This window comes from Perognathus longimembris, chromosome 28 (assembly GCF_023159225.1).
Source record: "Perognathus longimembris pacificus isolate PPM17 chromosome 28, ASM2315922v1, whole genome shotgun sequence".
Classification (NCBI taxonomy): domain Eukaryota; kingdom Metazoa; phylum Chordata; class Mammalia; order Rodentia; family Heteromyidae; genus Perognathus; species Perognathus longimembris.
Genome location: NC_063188.1, coordinates 78115546 through 78131946, shown reverse-complemented (window position 1 = coordinate 78131946; position 16401 = coordinate 78115546). Strand labels below are relative to the sequence as shown.

At 46.2% G+C, this 16401-nt stretch overlaps 1 protein-coding gene across 3 annotated transcripts; it reads left to right on the top strand.

Annotated features, from left to right (window-relative positions):
• The first annotated feature begins 1937 nt into the window (after positions 1-1937).
• Ftsj1 (FtsJ RNA 2'-O-methyltransferase 1) lies at positions 1938-11553 on the top strand. Of its 3 annotated transcripts, none has more exons than XM_048336470.1 (12): positions 1938-2254; positions 3865-4062; positions 4321-4390; positions 4481-4571; positions 5331-5409; positions 6982-7034; positions 7121-7174; positions 7259-7361; positions 7467-7550; positions 8152-8249; positions 8334-8471; positions 11444-11553. In XM_048336470.1, exons 1-12 carry the CDS (start codon positions 2062-2064, stop codon positions 11453-11455), a joined length of 1173 nt encoding a protein of 390 aa, XP_048192427.1. In that variant the 5' UTR covers positions 1938-2061; the 3' UTR covers positions 11456-11553. The 3 variants fall into 3 exon arrangements, with proteins under 3 accessions (XP_048192427.1, XP_048192426.1, XP_048192428.1); XM_048336469.1 differs by having other exon boundaries at positions 1940-2254; positions 8146-8249; positions 11444-11552; XM_048336471.1 differs by having other exon boundaries at positions 1941-2431; positions 8146-8249; positions 11444-11551.
• The last annotated feature ends 4848 nt before the right edge of the window (positions 11554-16401 follow it).

The window sequence follows — 16401 nt, the reverse complement described above, 5'->3', positions numbered from 1 at the left end:
GGTTCGATTCCTCAGCACCACATATATAGAAAATGGACAGAAGTGGCACTGTGGCTCAAGTGGCAGAGTGCTAGCCTTGAGCAAAAAGAAGCCAGGGACAGTGCTCAGGCCCTGAGTTCAAGGCCCTGGACTGGCCAAAAAAAAAGAAAAGAAAAGAAAAGAAAAGAAAAATAACAGAGGAAATACCGGTGGAGGATATGTAGTAATATTATGTGACATAAATGCTTTGCAATTTCACATTTTAGCAGATTAACTTTTTTAGAGATTAAATTGTCATTAACAGTGTTTTATTAAAAAAATATCTCAAACAAGGAAAATTTTCAATTCTACTTCTTTAGAATTGCTGTTTTTGTTTTGGATCATTTTAAATAACTATCTTTGGCTCTTTACTGGGAAAAGTGGCTCATACCTGTAAGCCTAGCTATACTTGAGGCTGAGATCTGAGGATCATGAATTGAAGCCAGCCTAGACCGGAAAGTACAGAAGATTCTTATCCCCAATTACCCACCCCTACCAAACAAGCTGAAAGTGGAGCTCTGGTTCAAGTTGTAGAGAGCCAGAGTGAAAAAAAACAAAACCACCTAAGGACAAAATCCAGTCCCCTAGTTCAAGTCCTACTACCAGCACACACAAAAAATATCTTTGGATTTCTAAAAAGAAAAAAAAATCCCAAGGGTTAGAAATATTTAGTTCAGCTGGACACCAGTGGCTCACGCCTATAATCCTAGCTATTCAGGAGGCTGAAATCTGAGGATCACAGTTCAAAGCCAGCCAGGCAAGAAAAGTCTGTAAGACTCTCATCTCTAATAAACTACTCAGAAAAAGCTGGAAGTGGTGCTGTGGCTCAAGTGCTAGAATACTAGCCTTGAGCACAGAGCCTCAGGGACAATGCCCAGGCCCTGAGTTCAAGCCTCAGGACTGGCAAAAAAAAAAAGCAAAAGCTGTTCAGATTCACATGTAGAAACTCACACACTCACTCTTCCTCTGTTTATTAGCTTTAGTAAATGTGGTATCTTTAACTTCAGGTCTGAGAACACAAGTCATTATAGTTCAAGAATATTTTTCCCTGTAGTAGTCTCTAGTGGTGTCAGTCAACTTAATCTTGTTCTTGTTTTTTTTTTTCAACCTTTAACTAGCATCCTAGAGATTTCTACATTAAACTGATGTTTTGTGAACTTACTGCAGTGATAACTATTGACCTATAATAAATCTGTAAAAACAGAAAAATAAATAAATAAAAACAAATGTACATTCCCAGGCACCAGTAGCTCGTTCCTGTAATCCTACTCAGGAAGCTGAGATCAGAGGATCAAGGTTTGAAGCCTGCCAGAGCACAAAAGTCCATAAGACTTTTATCTCCAATTAAACTACAACAAAGAAAAGGTAAAATCCGGGAGGAAAGGGCAGAGGGATCTGAAGTTTGAGGCCAGCCTGAGCTATATAAGAAGCCCCTGTGTCAAAATTCTGTAAATATACAATGAAATGAATATTTTATCTAGATTTTTAAAGGTAATATTCTGAATTCACTTCCTAATTACTTTTACTGCATTTCATTCATTCTCTGTGTTCTTGAATTCATTCACTCCTATTTTATTGGCAGGATAGTAATAAAACATAACGGTTCACAGATGAATCCTGTGTTCATTTCACATGCCAGCACATGCTAAACACTATAATAATGCAATGAGTTCTGCGTCACTGATTAGCCCCACTTTCAAGAGTGGGAAATTGCACTTCTGGGACAGCAAAACAAATCGCGGCGCTACTAACCAGCGGAAGTGAAGTTAGAAAATGTAGCAGAGTAGGTTTGTATGTGAGCACGTCAGCGAGTTCCAAGAGTTACAGCGCTCGCGCACTTATCTGCTACTTTTCATACTCTCACATTCACGCCCCATTGGTGAGTTCTCTACGCCTCACGCAGGAATAGGATGGACAGATGCAACTTGGGAAATGTAGTCCATACACTCCACTGAGGTTCATAAGGGGATAGGAAATCGGTCGTGCGCTTTTTTTTTTTTTTTTTTTTTTTTGTCTGTTTGTCTGGAGATAAGGTCTCACTATATGGTCCAGGCTGGTCTTGAACTCTCAATCCCAAAGGATTTAATCTTAGCCTTAGGACGAAAGAACAAAGGATCTGCTCTCGTGTGTAACTACGTTTCCACTACGCTGTGCGTCCGTTCGGCTGCCCGTTGCATGCTGGGGTCGGTTTTCACGCGATCTGGATTCGTCTGCCCTACATGGCGGGACTCACGTTGTAAGTTTGGGTCTTAACTTACCCGGAGCCTCGGTGTCCACAATGCTAAGTTTGCCATGCTCATTTGGGTCATCTAAGAAGCCGAACTGAAGCCCTTTTTGGTTTATGATTTTGCTGAGGCTGGGGCTCCTGGCGCCAGCCTCCTTCCTCCAGCAGCTTCCCGCTCCGAGATCTAAGGTAGGTTCCAGGCTCACGGAGTCCCAGGATTCCAGCCAGAATCGTGGAGGCACGCAGGCATTCCCCTACGCCTTCACTCCCCCTTGCCGGCGGCGGGGGGAGAGTGAGTGATCCCTTCTCGGTGCTTCCAACAGCAGCATGGTTCGCCTCAGTGTGGGATTCAGACCCAAAGCTTGTGCCCTACAAAGTACTGGAATGCAAGATGAGCTTGAAGGGCTGGAGCATGTAGTGAAGCCACTGCCCAAGTTATCAGCGGATCCGCTTTGAAAGGGGATCTGGTGTTTCCAAATAGGGTCATGATGGTTGGGATAAGGGGAATGGACCAGAGGTATGGCCAGAGGACTGTAAGGTGGAGGGGGGGCGGGGTAGACCAGTGTAGGCCAATAGTGCTCTAGTTTGTTCTAGTTAAAATGTTCGTAGAGGCTGATGTGGTGTGTTCATTAATTGAGGAGATTTTAAAGTTGACAGCTAGAAAAGATAGAGGTGGATGGAAATGTATGGTCATTGAGGAATTGGTGGAGATAGATATTAAATGGATTAATGAAGAGTGATGGGCCACAGTAATCTCAGTGCTCGTGGTGAAGCTGTCTATGGAGGGCATAAGGGATGGGATGGGGGCTGTAATGAGCAGGGATGAGTGTTGTAGTGAGCATTGTGCCGTGACCGTGAAGTTAATAGGGATAGAGTGAATAAGGTGTGATCATCAAGTAAATGATCTTTGGGGCCCAGTGAGGAGAGAATGGCAAGCTAATGATTGAGCCTCAGGCAGTAATGTGTTGTGTATTGATGGAGGGGATACCAGAGTCCGGTGTCCGGTGATGTGATCTGTGAGTGGTCAGCTGGAGTGCTAAGTTAAAGAGGACTGATAAATTAGTAATCAAGAGTATGTAATGGGAAACTTAACAGGCCATGGTTTTGCAGGCATTAGTAAGAGTTAAGGATATAATGATAAAGGAAATACTCGGGGATTTAGTCATTCAAGGGATTAATGGATTGCAGAGTAGATAGGTATAGTAAGAAGTGGGAGGGGGTACAAAGCAAGGGATTAATGGGGGACTGAGAGAGCTCTGTGCATCTAGGGACAATAGCAACAATTGGGGAGGTGGTCAGGAGGTGTTAATGGGTATGAAGTGGTGGAGAAGGGTTGAGAAACACAGATTACTGTGTAGAGTTTGTGATAGTGAAGATGGGTGGACAGGATCAGTAATGGGTCATCAGGTAAATGTTGGGTGTGTGGGATCTGTGGTGGGATTGAGGGGTAAGTGATGGGGGGGGTTGTGTGATGAGTAATGAAGCCTGAGAGCTCAGTAATAGGGTCCTTAGGGCTCTGTGGGGTCAGTCCCTGGGGTTCAGTCTTCTTGGATGTTGAATGAGTTGTCATGTGGGTCGCATGAACTCAGTTGAGTATGAATGGTTTTCTCTGTCCCGCACAGGTCCCCTACTTCCCTGGGACCAAAACCAGGCAGCGTTAGCTGACTGCCAGCAAGTTGCTTGGCCAACAGTGTGTGAGATGGGACGGACATCAAAGGACAAGCGAGATGTCTACTACCGCCTAGCCAAGGAGAATGGCTGGAGGGCCCGAAGTGCCTTCAAGCTGCTACAGCTTGATGAGGAATTTCAGCTCTTCAAAGGTCCCTAACTGACAGGCGAAGCACCTTGGTTTGGGGTGGGGAGGCTCTGTCTGCAGAGTTCCTTGTGGTTGGTGGGCTGACTTGGAGGGTGTCTACAGCAGGGAGATATGGGAAGATGAGAAAAAGGCCCTAGAGGAGATGGGCACCTGACAGTGGTTAGACATGATAGTCCCCAGGGGCAAAGAGTGAACTTTGTAGGGTCCTCATGTTGGAGTTTTAGGTACTACTGACCAGTACACTTTCATTCTGTGTGCCCAGGCGTGACACGGGCAGTTGACCTATGTGCAGCCCCTGGCAGCTGGAGCCAGGTGCTGAGCCGGAAAATTGGGTAAGTATGGGAAGCCAAGGAGAGTGGGGGTAAAGGAGGGGCTTGGGGGGGGTTAAAAAACTGGATGGAAATGGAACACATTGTCCATAGGAGCCAGGGATCCGGTCAAGTGGTAGCTGTGGACATGCAAGCTATGGCTCCCTTACCAGGTGTGATACAGATCCAAGGGGACATCACTCAGGTGAGAACATAGTAGAGGGTATTGGGGTATATGCTAGGTGCTTTGGAAAAGGGGAAGAGAGACCAATCTATAGAATCAGAATGGAGCTAGATTTAGTGGTATACACCTGTAATCCCAGCAGTCAAGAGGCTGAGGCAGATGGATCTTAAATTTGATCTAGCCTGGGCTAGCTAGGACCCTGCCTTGAAAAGAAAAAAAGAAATAGAATAAGTAAAGGAGAAGGATTTAAGTATAACTCTGTGGTAGAGTGCTTGTCTAGCATAAGCAAGGCTCTGGTTCTACCCCAGCACTGCAAGGTGTGAGGAGGGGAGAGAGAGAAACAGAGACTAAGAAGGACAAGCATAGATTAATAGCAGAGAAACAGAGTCAGCAGATTGTCATCACTGACCATACGAAAAATGATGAGGGGCCTGGGAATGTGGCTTAGTGGTGGAGTGCTTGCCTAGCATGCATAAACCCTGGGTTTGATTCCTCAGCACCACATACACAGAAAAAGCCAGAAGAGGGCGCTGTGACTCAAGTGGTAGAGTGCTAGCCTGGAGCAAAAGAAGCCAGGGACAGTGCCCAGGCCCTGAGTTCAAGCCCCAGGACTGGCAAAAAAAAGATGAGGCTAAGTCCCCAGAGAGAGAAAATGGTGTTTGATAGACAAAGCCTGAGAATCTGGCTGACCCAGAGGCTTTGGGATCACAGCCATGAACAAGTGGGGCTTCAGGGCAGCATTGAGGGTCCTGGGCCCACTTGTCCTCCCTCTCTCCGTAGCTTTCCACCGCCAAGGAGATTATCCAGCACTTTGAGGGCTGCCCTGCTGACCTAGTGGTGTGCGATGGGGCTCCTGACGGTAAATGGGGTGCAGGGAAATCATGGAATAGGGAATTAGGGAGTATCTGTTGGAATTTTTAAAATGGATGGGGGGGGGGCTGGGAATATGGCCTAGTGGCAAGAGTGCTTGCCTCATATACATTAAGCCCTGGGTTCGATTCCTCAGTACCACATATATAGAAAAGGCCAGAGGTGGCACTGTGACTCAAGTGGCAGAGTGCTAGCCTTGAGCAAGAAGAAGCCAGGGACAGTGCTCAGGCCCTGAGTCCAAGCCCCAGGACTAGCCAAAATTATAAAAAATAAAAAATAAATAAAATGGACAGGGAAGGCTTTACTGACTTGACAACAGAGAACTAAAGGAGATGGGAGAGTAAGCCAGATGTCTGGAGGTAGTGATACATGTGAAGTTCCAGCCTGTGCAAAGGTTTTGAGTAAAGTGAGTGCTTGTATGAGGAACAGTGAGATCAGTGTGGTTGGGAGAGTGGTGGGAAGTGGAGGATAAATACAATAAGGATGTTGCCTTTTTCAATGAGCTGAGAATTTGGAGAAAACCATGAGGGACTGTGGGCAGGGAAGGACTGCTTGGCTCAGGTTGTGATAGGATCCTTCAGGATGCTTGGGCACTGTGAGTGACAAAGCAAACAGAGACCATGGGGAGGAGGTGGCCACACAATAGACCAGATGAGTGATGATATGCAGAGAAGAGGGTCACTTCAGGAAGTCTTTGACAATTGAAGCCCCTGGGTTTGCCAGTGACTGCAGTATGGATGTGAGGAGGGTTTTTCTTTGTGGGGAGGGGAGGTGTGAGAGAGAACTGAAAGCTTTGGCCTGGTGAGGAAAAGAATAGGATGAGCCGGGAGTGGCTCTGTGGCTGAAGTGGTAGAGCCAGTCTTGAACAAAAGAAGCTCAGGAACAATGTCCAGGCCAAGAGTTCAAGCCCCATGACCAAAAAAATAAAATAAAATAAAAGGCCAAGCACTGGGGGCTCCTCCTATAATCCTAGCTACCCAGGAGGCTAAGATCTGAGAATCACAATTTGACGCTAGCCCAGGCAGGAAAGTCTATGAGACTCTTATCTCCAATTAACCACCAGAAAACCAGAAGTGGTAGAGCAATAGCCTTGAGTGAAAAAGCTCAGGGACAGCTCTTAGGCCCTGAGTTTAAGCCCCATGCCCCTGAATGAATGAATGAGTGAAAGAACGAACAAATGAATGAATGAATGAATGAATGAGAGAATAGAATGAGATGGAGATGCAGATCAAAGGAGCAAGTTTGAGAAGGGAGATGTGAGTTTTAGATTTGTTTGTAGGCAAGTCAAGTCTGGGCATCGAAGCAACCTCAGAGCAGCCATCTGGCTGGAGGTTTGAACAGTAATGCTTCTGTGGGAGTGGTGGCATGGTAGTTGTGAGAATTTAAATAACTTCCTAATCATGGGCCTGGAACTCAGGCTATGTGAGTTGGCAGATCATCATTTGCATGTAGAACCCTTTCAGACCCAGAGACTGAGACATGGTGTTTTTAGTTTTCTGATCTCTGATGGAAGAAGGTGCCTGAAACCAGAGGGTTTCTAACACTGCTCTTCTTACCACAGTGACCGGCCTCCATGATGTCGATGAGTACATGCAGGCCCAGCTTCTCCTAGCCGTGAGTAACTCCAGTCACCCCTGCCCAGCTTTGGCCCCTCCTTGGCTGCCCTCATCATTGCTTCAGCCTTCTGTCCTTACCCACAGGCACTAAATATTGCAACACACGTCTTGAAGCCAGGTGGCTGCTTTGTGGCCAAGGTAGGTCTTGGGGGACCTGGTCAACTGTAGAGAGAGGTCCTGGAACTTGCCTCACCCCTCCATCTTGCTCTCCTCATTCTGCAGATATTTCGAGGCCGGGATGTGACACTGCTCTACAGCCAGCTGCGGGTCTTCTTTGCCAGTGTGCTCTGTGCCAAGCCCAGGAGCAGCCGGAACTCCAGCATTGGTCTGTGAGCTGGGCCTGGCAGCAAGGGGGTGCTTGGGAATATGGACTGCATGATGGGCAAGTGGTCATCACCCTCTCCCCTATTCCTTTATTTCCCTCCCTCAGAGGCCTTTGCTGTCTGTAAGGGTTATGACCCTCCTGAGGGCTTCGTGGCAGACCTGGCCAAACCCCTGTTGGACCACTCATACGGTGAATACTGGTACCCACGTGCTTGTCCCTGGGGGAGATGTCCCCCACCTCGTGCAGCTTGTGTCTTGTGAGGACCCTTAGCCTCCACCAGCCTAAGACCTCCCCACCCTCCCACAAGATCATTAGTACCAAAGGGAGTTCCAGCTGCCTAGTGGTAACTCTGGCTCCTGGTGACAATTCTACCTCAGCAGGCACCTAAGTGTTGCCCCAGGGAAGAACTCCACCTCCTTAAGGAAATTCTCATCTTAGGAAGATCCTCAGTCATGCTCCCAAGTGGAAATGCGCAACCCCCCCCCCCCCCCGCCCTGTAATGAACATTTATTCATTTTGTTCATTGTAGGTAGGTAGCCTCACCCCTGAGATCTTGCTTGGGTGAGACAAGATCTTGGCAGGTGCACACAGGTTCAGTGAAAAGTAGAGCAGAGGCCAACATCCTGGGGAGCTGGGGGGAGTCCTGAATAGGTCATAGGAACTAAGGGATAAGTTGTCACCAAAGGGATGAGAAGGTGGTTAGTGGAGATGGGGGTGTCATGCCATAGCCTGGCCTGAGTCATAACCAGCCCTATCCTCAATCTCCTTTCCACCTTTCCCTAAGATTCAGACTTCAACCAGTTGAATGGTCCCACCCGCTTCATTGTGCCTTTTGTGACCTGTGGGGACCTGAGTGCCTATGACTCGGACTGTAGTTACTCCCTGAATGTGAGTACATAGCCAGCAAAAGGCAGGTGGGGAAGACTGTGGTTCTCAGGTTCTCACCATCTGCCTATCCCTGTGTCCCTGCAGCTCAAGGATGGCTCCAAGTATGAGTACACTCCACCCACACAGCCCCCCATTTCACCTCCATACCAGAAAGCCTGCATATTGAAGAAGAAGGGGCAGCTGGCCAAGGAGGTCCATACCCAGGACTGTGCTGTCAGCAAAGTAAATACATCACCTCAGCCTGTCCCTTACCTCTACACCGTCCAGGCTTCCAAGGTCTGGAAATGGGGCTCTGAGCCTAAACTGACCCCTTCCCAGTGCGTCTCCTTGCCTCCTTTTTTCCTGCCCCCTAATGACTAAAAATCAGTAGGTCATGCTAGGCTCCAGTGGCTCATGCCTATAAACTTAACTACTCAGAGGAAGCTGAGATCTAAGGCTCACAGTTTGAAGGCAGCCCAGGCAAGAAAGGCTATTACGACTCTTATCTCCAGTTAACCATGAAAAAGCCAGAAGTAGAGCTTTGGCCTAAGTGAGAGTGCTAACCTTGATCACAAAAACTCAGGGACAGTGCTCAGATCCTGAGTTCAAACCCCAAGACTGACACACACACACCAAAAACCAGTCAATCCAAGCATCCAAGCATGGCGCATGGAACAACTTAGCCCAATATCTGACTCCCTTTTCTTTTCCTTGAGTACATGGGAGACAATGGAATAAATTGGTCACCTTGACATATTAGGTTAAGTTTGCCCCTATTTGATGTTACTGAGCATTGAACCCAGAGCCTTGGCACATGCTGAGCAAGCATTCTTGTCACTGGAGCCGTACCACCAGCCTTTTTGCCTTGTATTTTGTTTTTGTTTTTGGCCAGTCCTGGGCCTTGAACTCAGGGCCTGAGCACTGTCCCTGGCTTCTTTTTGCTCAAGGCTAGCACTCTGCCACTTGAGCCACAGCGCCACTTCTGGCCGTTTTCTGTATATGTGGTGCTGGGGAATCGAACCCAGGGCCTCATGTATACAAGGCAAGCACTCTTGCCACTAGGCCATATCCCCAGCCCCTTGTATTTTGTTTTTGATATAGAGTCTTCCAGGTAACTTTGCTTTTTTTTTTTTGGCCAGTCCTGGGCCTTGGACTCAGGGCCTGAGCACTGTCCCTGGCTTCTTCCCGCTCAAGGCTAGCACTCTGCCACTTGAGCCACAGCGCCGCTTCTGGCCGTTTTCTGTATATGTGGTGCTGGGGAATCGATCCTAGGGCCTCGGGTATACCGAGGCAGGCACTCTTGCCACTAGGCTATATCCCCAGCCCAACTTTGCTTTTAAGTAACTAGAAATATAAGCATTTGCTACTAGAAATATAAGCATTTGCTAAATTGCTACTTTGTTTACCTCCCTCCTTTTTTTTCAGTTGTGGGGCTTGAATTTAAGGAGGGTCTGGGCACTTTCCCTAAGCTCTTTTGCTCAAGGCTCCACTTCAGGTCTTTCAGTGGTTAATTGAAGATGAGTTTCACAGGGCCTTTGCTGCCTGGGCTGGCATTGAACCATGATCCTCAGATCTCAGCATCCTGAGTAGCTAGGATTACAGGCATGAGCCACCAGCACCCGGCTTGCCTTTTCATCTAAGCATTTAAATAAGAAAAAGTTCAGTAAAGTTCCATGTTGTGGGGGTTCATTTTAAAGGGGTGTATATTTGAGATGAGAGTCATATTATATTGTGCAAGCTGGTTTTGAACTCCTGGTCACAAGCAATCAACCCAACTCAGCTTCTGAATAACTGGGACTGCAGGTATGTACCTGTATCTGAGATAAATTTCAGCTTTAGGCTGAGACTTCTAGTAAAGCACTTGTCTGTGGGTGCAAGGCCTTGGGTTCGCTCCCTAGTCCCACAAAATAAATTTCACCTTTGAAATACTGTGCCAGTTGGTAAGATTTCAGTCAGGAGCCTGGCATAGTGTTCATGCCTATAATCCAAGAAGATTATGAGTTCAAGGCCAGGCTGGATTACACAATATGACCTTGTCTTAAAGTCAGAAACATTTATCAACCATCTATTGTATACTGAGAACTGCTTCAAGCATTTTATGTGTTATATATATTGAGGCACTGAGTATATCTGAGAGCCAGTCTATGTGCCCAGCATTCCTCTAGGTTTGGAGAAGAAAGTTAGAGAGACTTCACATGAACAAATAAACCAAGCACAGTGGTGTGCACATGTCCCAGCTATTCAGGAGGCCATAGGTAGGTGGATTTGGGATATGAGGCCAGTCCTAGACAAAACCACAAGACCTCACCTGAAAAATAACTAAAGCAAAAAAAGGGTTAGGGATGTGGTTTAAGTGGTAGAGTACCTACCTGCCTTGCAAGCAAGAGGCCCTGAGTTGAAGCCACAGTAGCACAATAAATTACTTAATTAAATAAATAACCTGGGTTGGCCAGGTGCTGGTAGCTCACGCCTATAATCTTAGCTACTCAGGAGGCTGAGTTTGTGGTTCAAAGCCAGCCCAGGCAGAAAAGTCCATAAGACTGTTTTTGGTTTTGGGGTTTTTTTTTGGTGGTGGTGGTGGTGGTCGTGGGGCTTGAACTCTATCTGGGCCTGGACACTGTCCCTGAGCTCTTCAGCTTAAGGCTAATACTCTACCACTTGAGCCACAGCGCCACTTCCAGTTTTTTTGGTTGTTAATTGGAGATAAGAGTTTCACAGACTTCCCTGCAGGGACTGGCTTTGAACCATGATCCTCAGATCTCAGCCTCTTGAGTAGCTAGGATTACAGGGTGAGCCACCAGAGCCCAGCCCATAAGACTTTTATATTCATCTAACTACCAGAAAACTGGAAATGGAACTATGACTCAAACTGGTAGAGTGCTAGCCTTTTAGTGAAAAAGGGATAGCTCCCAGGGCCTGAGTTCAAGCCCCACAACCAGCAATAAATAAATAAGGTTGTAATGATACCTCCTTGAGGTAATGTTTAAGCACAGGAAGGGAATCCATGTATTTATCTAGGGAAATAGCCTTCCAGAGAGAGAACACAGAAAACTTCCAAAGGTAGAATTGTGCCTGGTATGGTGGGAAAAATAGCAAAGGTCAGATGCTAGTGGCTTACTCCTAGCTACTCAGGAAGCTGAGATCTGAGAATCCCACTTTAAAGCCAGCCCAGGTAAACAAATCGCTAGACTTTTATCTCTTATCTGTGTTCACAGGAACCAGCATAGAAGGAAGTGGAAGAACAAATATGAAAAGAAGTAGCTGAGAAGCAAGCACTGCTGGTGGCTATGCCTATAATCCTAGCTACTCAGGAGAATTAAGACCTGGAGGATGGAAGTTTGAAGCCAGCCCAGGCAGAAACGTCCATGAGACTCCATCTCCAATTAGCCAGCAAAAAGCCAGAACTGAAGCCGGACACCAGTGGCTCATGCCTATAATCCTAGCTACTAAAGAAGCTGGGATCTAAGCATCAAGATTCAAAGCCAGCCCAGGGGCTGGGGATATGGCCTAGTGACAAAAGTGCTTGCCTCGTATACATGAAGCCCTGGGTTCAATTCCCCAGCACCACATATACAGAAAAGCCAGCCCAGACAGATAAAGCTCCAAAACTCTTAGCTCCAACTAACCAGCAAAAAGACAGAACTGGAAGCATACCTCAAGTGGTATAGTGCCAGCTGTGAATGAAAAACACACCTACCATATTTAGCCAATATGGTAGTATATGTCAGAAATCTTGGCACTCAGGAATATAAGACAGAAGGATTGAAAGAGCCAAACTGAGCTAAAAACAAGACTGAAACAGGGTGCAACTTAGTGGTGGGGTGATCCCAAGCCTCTTTGAGGCCCTGGATCCATTTCCAGCACCACAGTTTTTAACAAGTAAAACAATGGGGATTAATCACAATGGGAAAGGTACTTAAAATCCTTGTAGTGTCTTTTTTTTTAAGGAGTTGGCTTTGAAGTCACGGGTCATGCTTGCTAGGCAGCTGTTCTGCAACTTGAGCCATGCCTCCAACCCTGTAGTATTCTTAATATTAGGAAAGTCCTATAAGAGCCAGGCATGATTGCATATGCCTTTAATTCCAGCCCTCTGGTGTCTAGAGCAAGAGGATCTCAAGTTTGGAGCCAACCTGGGCTATTGTCTTGAATTAGAATGGGCGGGTATGCTCAAGGCTAGTGCTATACCAAGATTAGCTAGGATTATAGGTGCCAGCCAGCAGCACCCATCCCAACTTTTTTTTTTAATTAAAAATAGCTTTACAAAGGAACTTAAATTCCAAAAGTCAGATTATGAGTACAGTGAATCTTTATCAATATCACTCCTTCCCCAACCTTTTTTGCTTCATTTTTTAGATAAGGTCTCATGCTTTTGCCCAGTGCCAGCCTCAGACCTCAATCTTCCTACCTCTGCCTCCTGCTTAGCTGGGATGACAGGTTTGAATGATTGTGCAGGCTTCTACTTTATGTATTTTTCCATGGTATTCTTCATAGTAAAAGACCAGAAAGCCAGGCACTGGTGGCTCACACCTATAATCCTAGATACTACTGATGAGGCAGAGATCTGAGGAACTTGGTTCAGAGCCAGCCCTGACAGGAAAGGCCATGAGACTCTTACATCCATTTAAACACCAGAAAACTGGAAGTGGCGCTGTGGCTCAAGTGAGCACTAGTGTTGAGCTGACGAGGTCAGAGATAGCGCCTAGGCCCAGAGTTAATTGCAGAAGGAAGTTGGAAATGTTTTTGCCAGTCCTGGGGCTTGAACTCAAGGCCTGGGCACTGTCCCTGAGCTTCTTTTGCTCAAAGCTAGCACTATACCACTTGAGTCACAACACCACTTCCAGCCTTTTCTATTTATGTGGTACTGAGGAATCGAACCCAAGGCTCATGCATGCTAGGCAAGCACTCTACCACTAAGCCACATTCCCAGCCTGGAAGTTGACATGTTTATTATGATAGTAGTGGTGCTAATGATGGAACCTATGACTTGTGCATGCTCAGCTTGCTCTGTGTCACTGGTTTGAAACTTTTTCTTTAATCATTGGTTAGCTGAGAAGCTGTTAGAGCTCAGAAGCTGCCAACTGTCAGGAAAACCAGATCCTAGGTTAAATAACTTGTTTTCAAATTTCACCAATCCAGTATGGACAAAGATGTCTGAGCAGGCAACTGCAACAGCCCCAGAAGGAAAACAAGGAATGAAACTACTTGGAAATGAGTCTCACTGCAGTGGGTCTTTCTTTGGTCTGTGTGAAGACTTGTCTTTTCTCTAACTTGTCCTGAAATGTTCTGATCATGTCTAAGATTTTTCCCAAAAGTGGGATCAGTGATCTCCAGCAACTTGTATCTTTTCTTTCTTTTTTGCCAGTCCTTGGGACTTGAACTAAGGGCCTGGGCACTGTCCCTGGCTTCTTTTTTTTTCTCAATGCTAGTACTCTACCACTTGAGCCACCGTGCCACTTCTGGCCGTTTTCTGTATATGTGGTGCTGGGGAGTTGAACCCCGGGCTTCATGTATATGAGGCAAGCACTCTTGCCACTAGGCCATATTCCCAGCCCCTTGTGTCTTTATTTTTACCAATGCAAATGTAATTTAGGTGGGGTGCCAATGGCTCACAGCTGTCATCCTAGCTATTCAGGAGACTGAGATCTAAGGATCAGGGAAAGCCAATGTAGGCAGGAAAGTCTATGAGACACTTATCTCCAGTTAACGAGCAAAAAGCCAGAAGTAGAACTGTGGCTTAAGTGGGAGAGTGCCAACTTTGGGCAAAAACAATTGTGTGAAACTCTTAAGTTCAATCCCCAGTACCTGCAATAAATTAATTAGTGTAAGTGGCTTTCATTGTAATGTTGTGTCAATGTGTGTGTGGATGTGTGCTTATAAAATATTCTGTGGGGCTGGGGATATGGCCTAGTAGCAAGAGTGCTTGCCTCGTATACATGAAGCCCTGGGTTCAATTCCCCAGCACCACATATATAGAAAACAGCCAGAAGTGGCGCTGTGGCTCAAGTGGCAGAGTGCTAGCCTTGAGCAAAAAGAAACCAGGGACAGTGCTCAGGCCCTGAGTCCAAGGCCCAGGACTGGCAAAAAAAAAAAAAAAATACTCTGTAATGGGCTCAGTTGCAGTTCAGTGGTAAGAGTTCTTGGTTAGCATGTGTGAGGTCCGGGATTCCATTCGCATCTACAAAAATCAAAAATTGTGAAGTCGCTGGATCCCAGTGGCTCACGCCTCAAATCCTAGCTACTCAGCATGCTGAGATCTGAGGATTGCGATTCAAAGCCAGCACGGGAAGAAAAGGCCATGAGACTCATATCCCCAGTTAACCACCAGAAAACTGGAAGTGGCACTGTGGCTGAAAGTGGTATAGCACTAGCCTTGAGCTGAAGAACTCAGGGACAGCACCCAGGCCCAGAGTTCAAGCCCCACAACCAACAACAACAAAAAAAAGAATTGGAACCTACAAGGATGACCTTGACTGAAGGTAAATTTTAACTCTGTAAAGTATACCTTTGCAAAAGGGCAGGACTTTGCACACAATAAAGAATTTTATGCTCAACAGATTTCTGTCTGGGAAAATGTTTGCTGAGATCTTGCCACCTACTCCTGCTCCTCTCCTGTGTGTGGCTTCTGCACAGACACGTCCAAGAATGTGCCCGAGGAAGTATGAGCCCTGGCTGCCAGGGAGCTTTAACAAATGCAAGTAGTCAGACTCTAATGCCTAACATGACTCAATAGTCAGTCACCCTGAGTATTCATGGGAAATTGATCTCAGAACCACCATCCAACTGCCTAGATGTGCAAGTACCTTATATTATAGCATAGTAGTGTCATATAACCTATACAGAGCATCTCAGAAACTTATTTAAATATAATTTAGAGCTGGGTGCAGGTAGCTCATGCTTGTACTCATAACTAGTCAGGAGGCTGAGGATCATGGATCAAACCCAGCCCAGGGAAGGAAAGTCTGTGAGACTCCTCAATCACAGAAAAAAAAAAAGTGGTGCTGTGTCTCAAGTGGTTAAATGCTAGCCTTGAGCAAAAGGAGCTCAGGGACAGCATGCAGGCCCACACTTTAAGCCCCAGGACCAGCAAACATAAGTAAATGAATAACACTGTTTTTAAATTATCTTTAATTGAACAAAAGAGTTGCTATTTAATAAAGCAGCTCATGAATAGACTGTATCTTGATCATTGTCACCCTTTCAATATTCTTACCCATCCCTCTCCTTACTCTTCTTAATTTTGTAGTATATACATTGGATTCTTGACTGCATTCTCTCCCTCTTCAGTTGTCCATTCCTTTCCCCTTGTCTGCACCCCACCCTTTCAAGCATGTAGTTATTTTTGTGCCTTACTGGGGATTGAACTCAGGACCTTATACTGTCCCTTGGTTTTTTTTTTCCAGTCCTGGGGCTTGAAATCAGGGCCTGGGTACTGTCCCTGAGCTTCTTTACAGCACCACTTCTGGCTTTTTCTGTTTATGTGGTACTGAGGAATTGAACCCAGGGATTCATGCATGCAAAGTAACCATTCTACGACTAAGCCACCTTTCCAGTCTCTTGGCTTTTTTTATTCAAGCCTGGCACTCTACCACTTGAGCCACAACCTTCACTTTCACCTTTTTGCTGGTTAAGTGCAGATAAGACTCACATGGACTTTTCTGCCATGGCTGGCTTTGAACCTTAAGCCTCAGATCTCAGCCTCTTGAGTAGCTTAGATTACATGTGTGAGTCACTGGCACTAGGGTCTTTTGTTTGTTTGTTTTGTCAGTCATGGGGCTTGAACTCTGGGCCTGGCACTGTCTCTGAGCTCTTCAGCTCAAGGCTAGTGCTCTACCACTTTGAGCCACAGCACCACTGCAGGTTTCCTGATGGTTAATTAGAGATAAGAGTCTCACAGACTTTCCTGTCTGGGCTGGCTTTGAATGGTAATCCTCAAATCTCAGCCTCCTGAGTAGCTAGGATTACAGGCATAAGCTACCCGGTGCCCTGCTTGGCACTAGGTTTTATAAAGATTTTTTAAGGCAGTGTCCCTCTATGTAGCTCAGATTGTCCTTGGACTTTCAATCCTCCTGCTTCCGCTTCTACTTCCTGTGTGCTGGCATTACAGGTGTGCACCACCATATTTGGCTCCCATATATTTTAAATCATCTCTGATGACATAACTAATACAATGTTA

Bases quoted from the DNA above. Each gene is read 5' to 3' on its own strand.
- Ftsj1 (XM_048336469.1), top strand. From the start codon at position 2,062: ATGGTCCAGGCTGGTCTTGAACTCTCAATCCCAAAGGATTTAATCTTA. The intron at 4,391-4,480 runs GTAAGTATGGGA...CATTGTCCATAG, and splicing joins GTGCTGAGCCGGAAAATTGG to GAGCCAGGGATCCGGTCAAG. The intron at 4,572-5,330 runs GTGAGAACATAG...CTCTCTCCGTAG, and splicing joins TCCAAGGGGACATCACTCAG to CTTTCCACCGCCAAGGAGAT.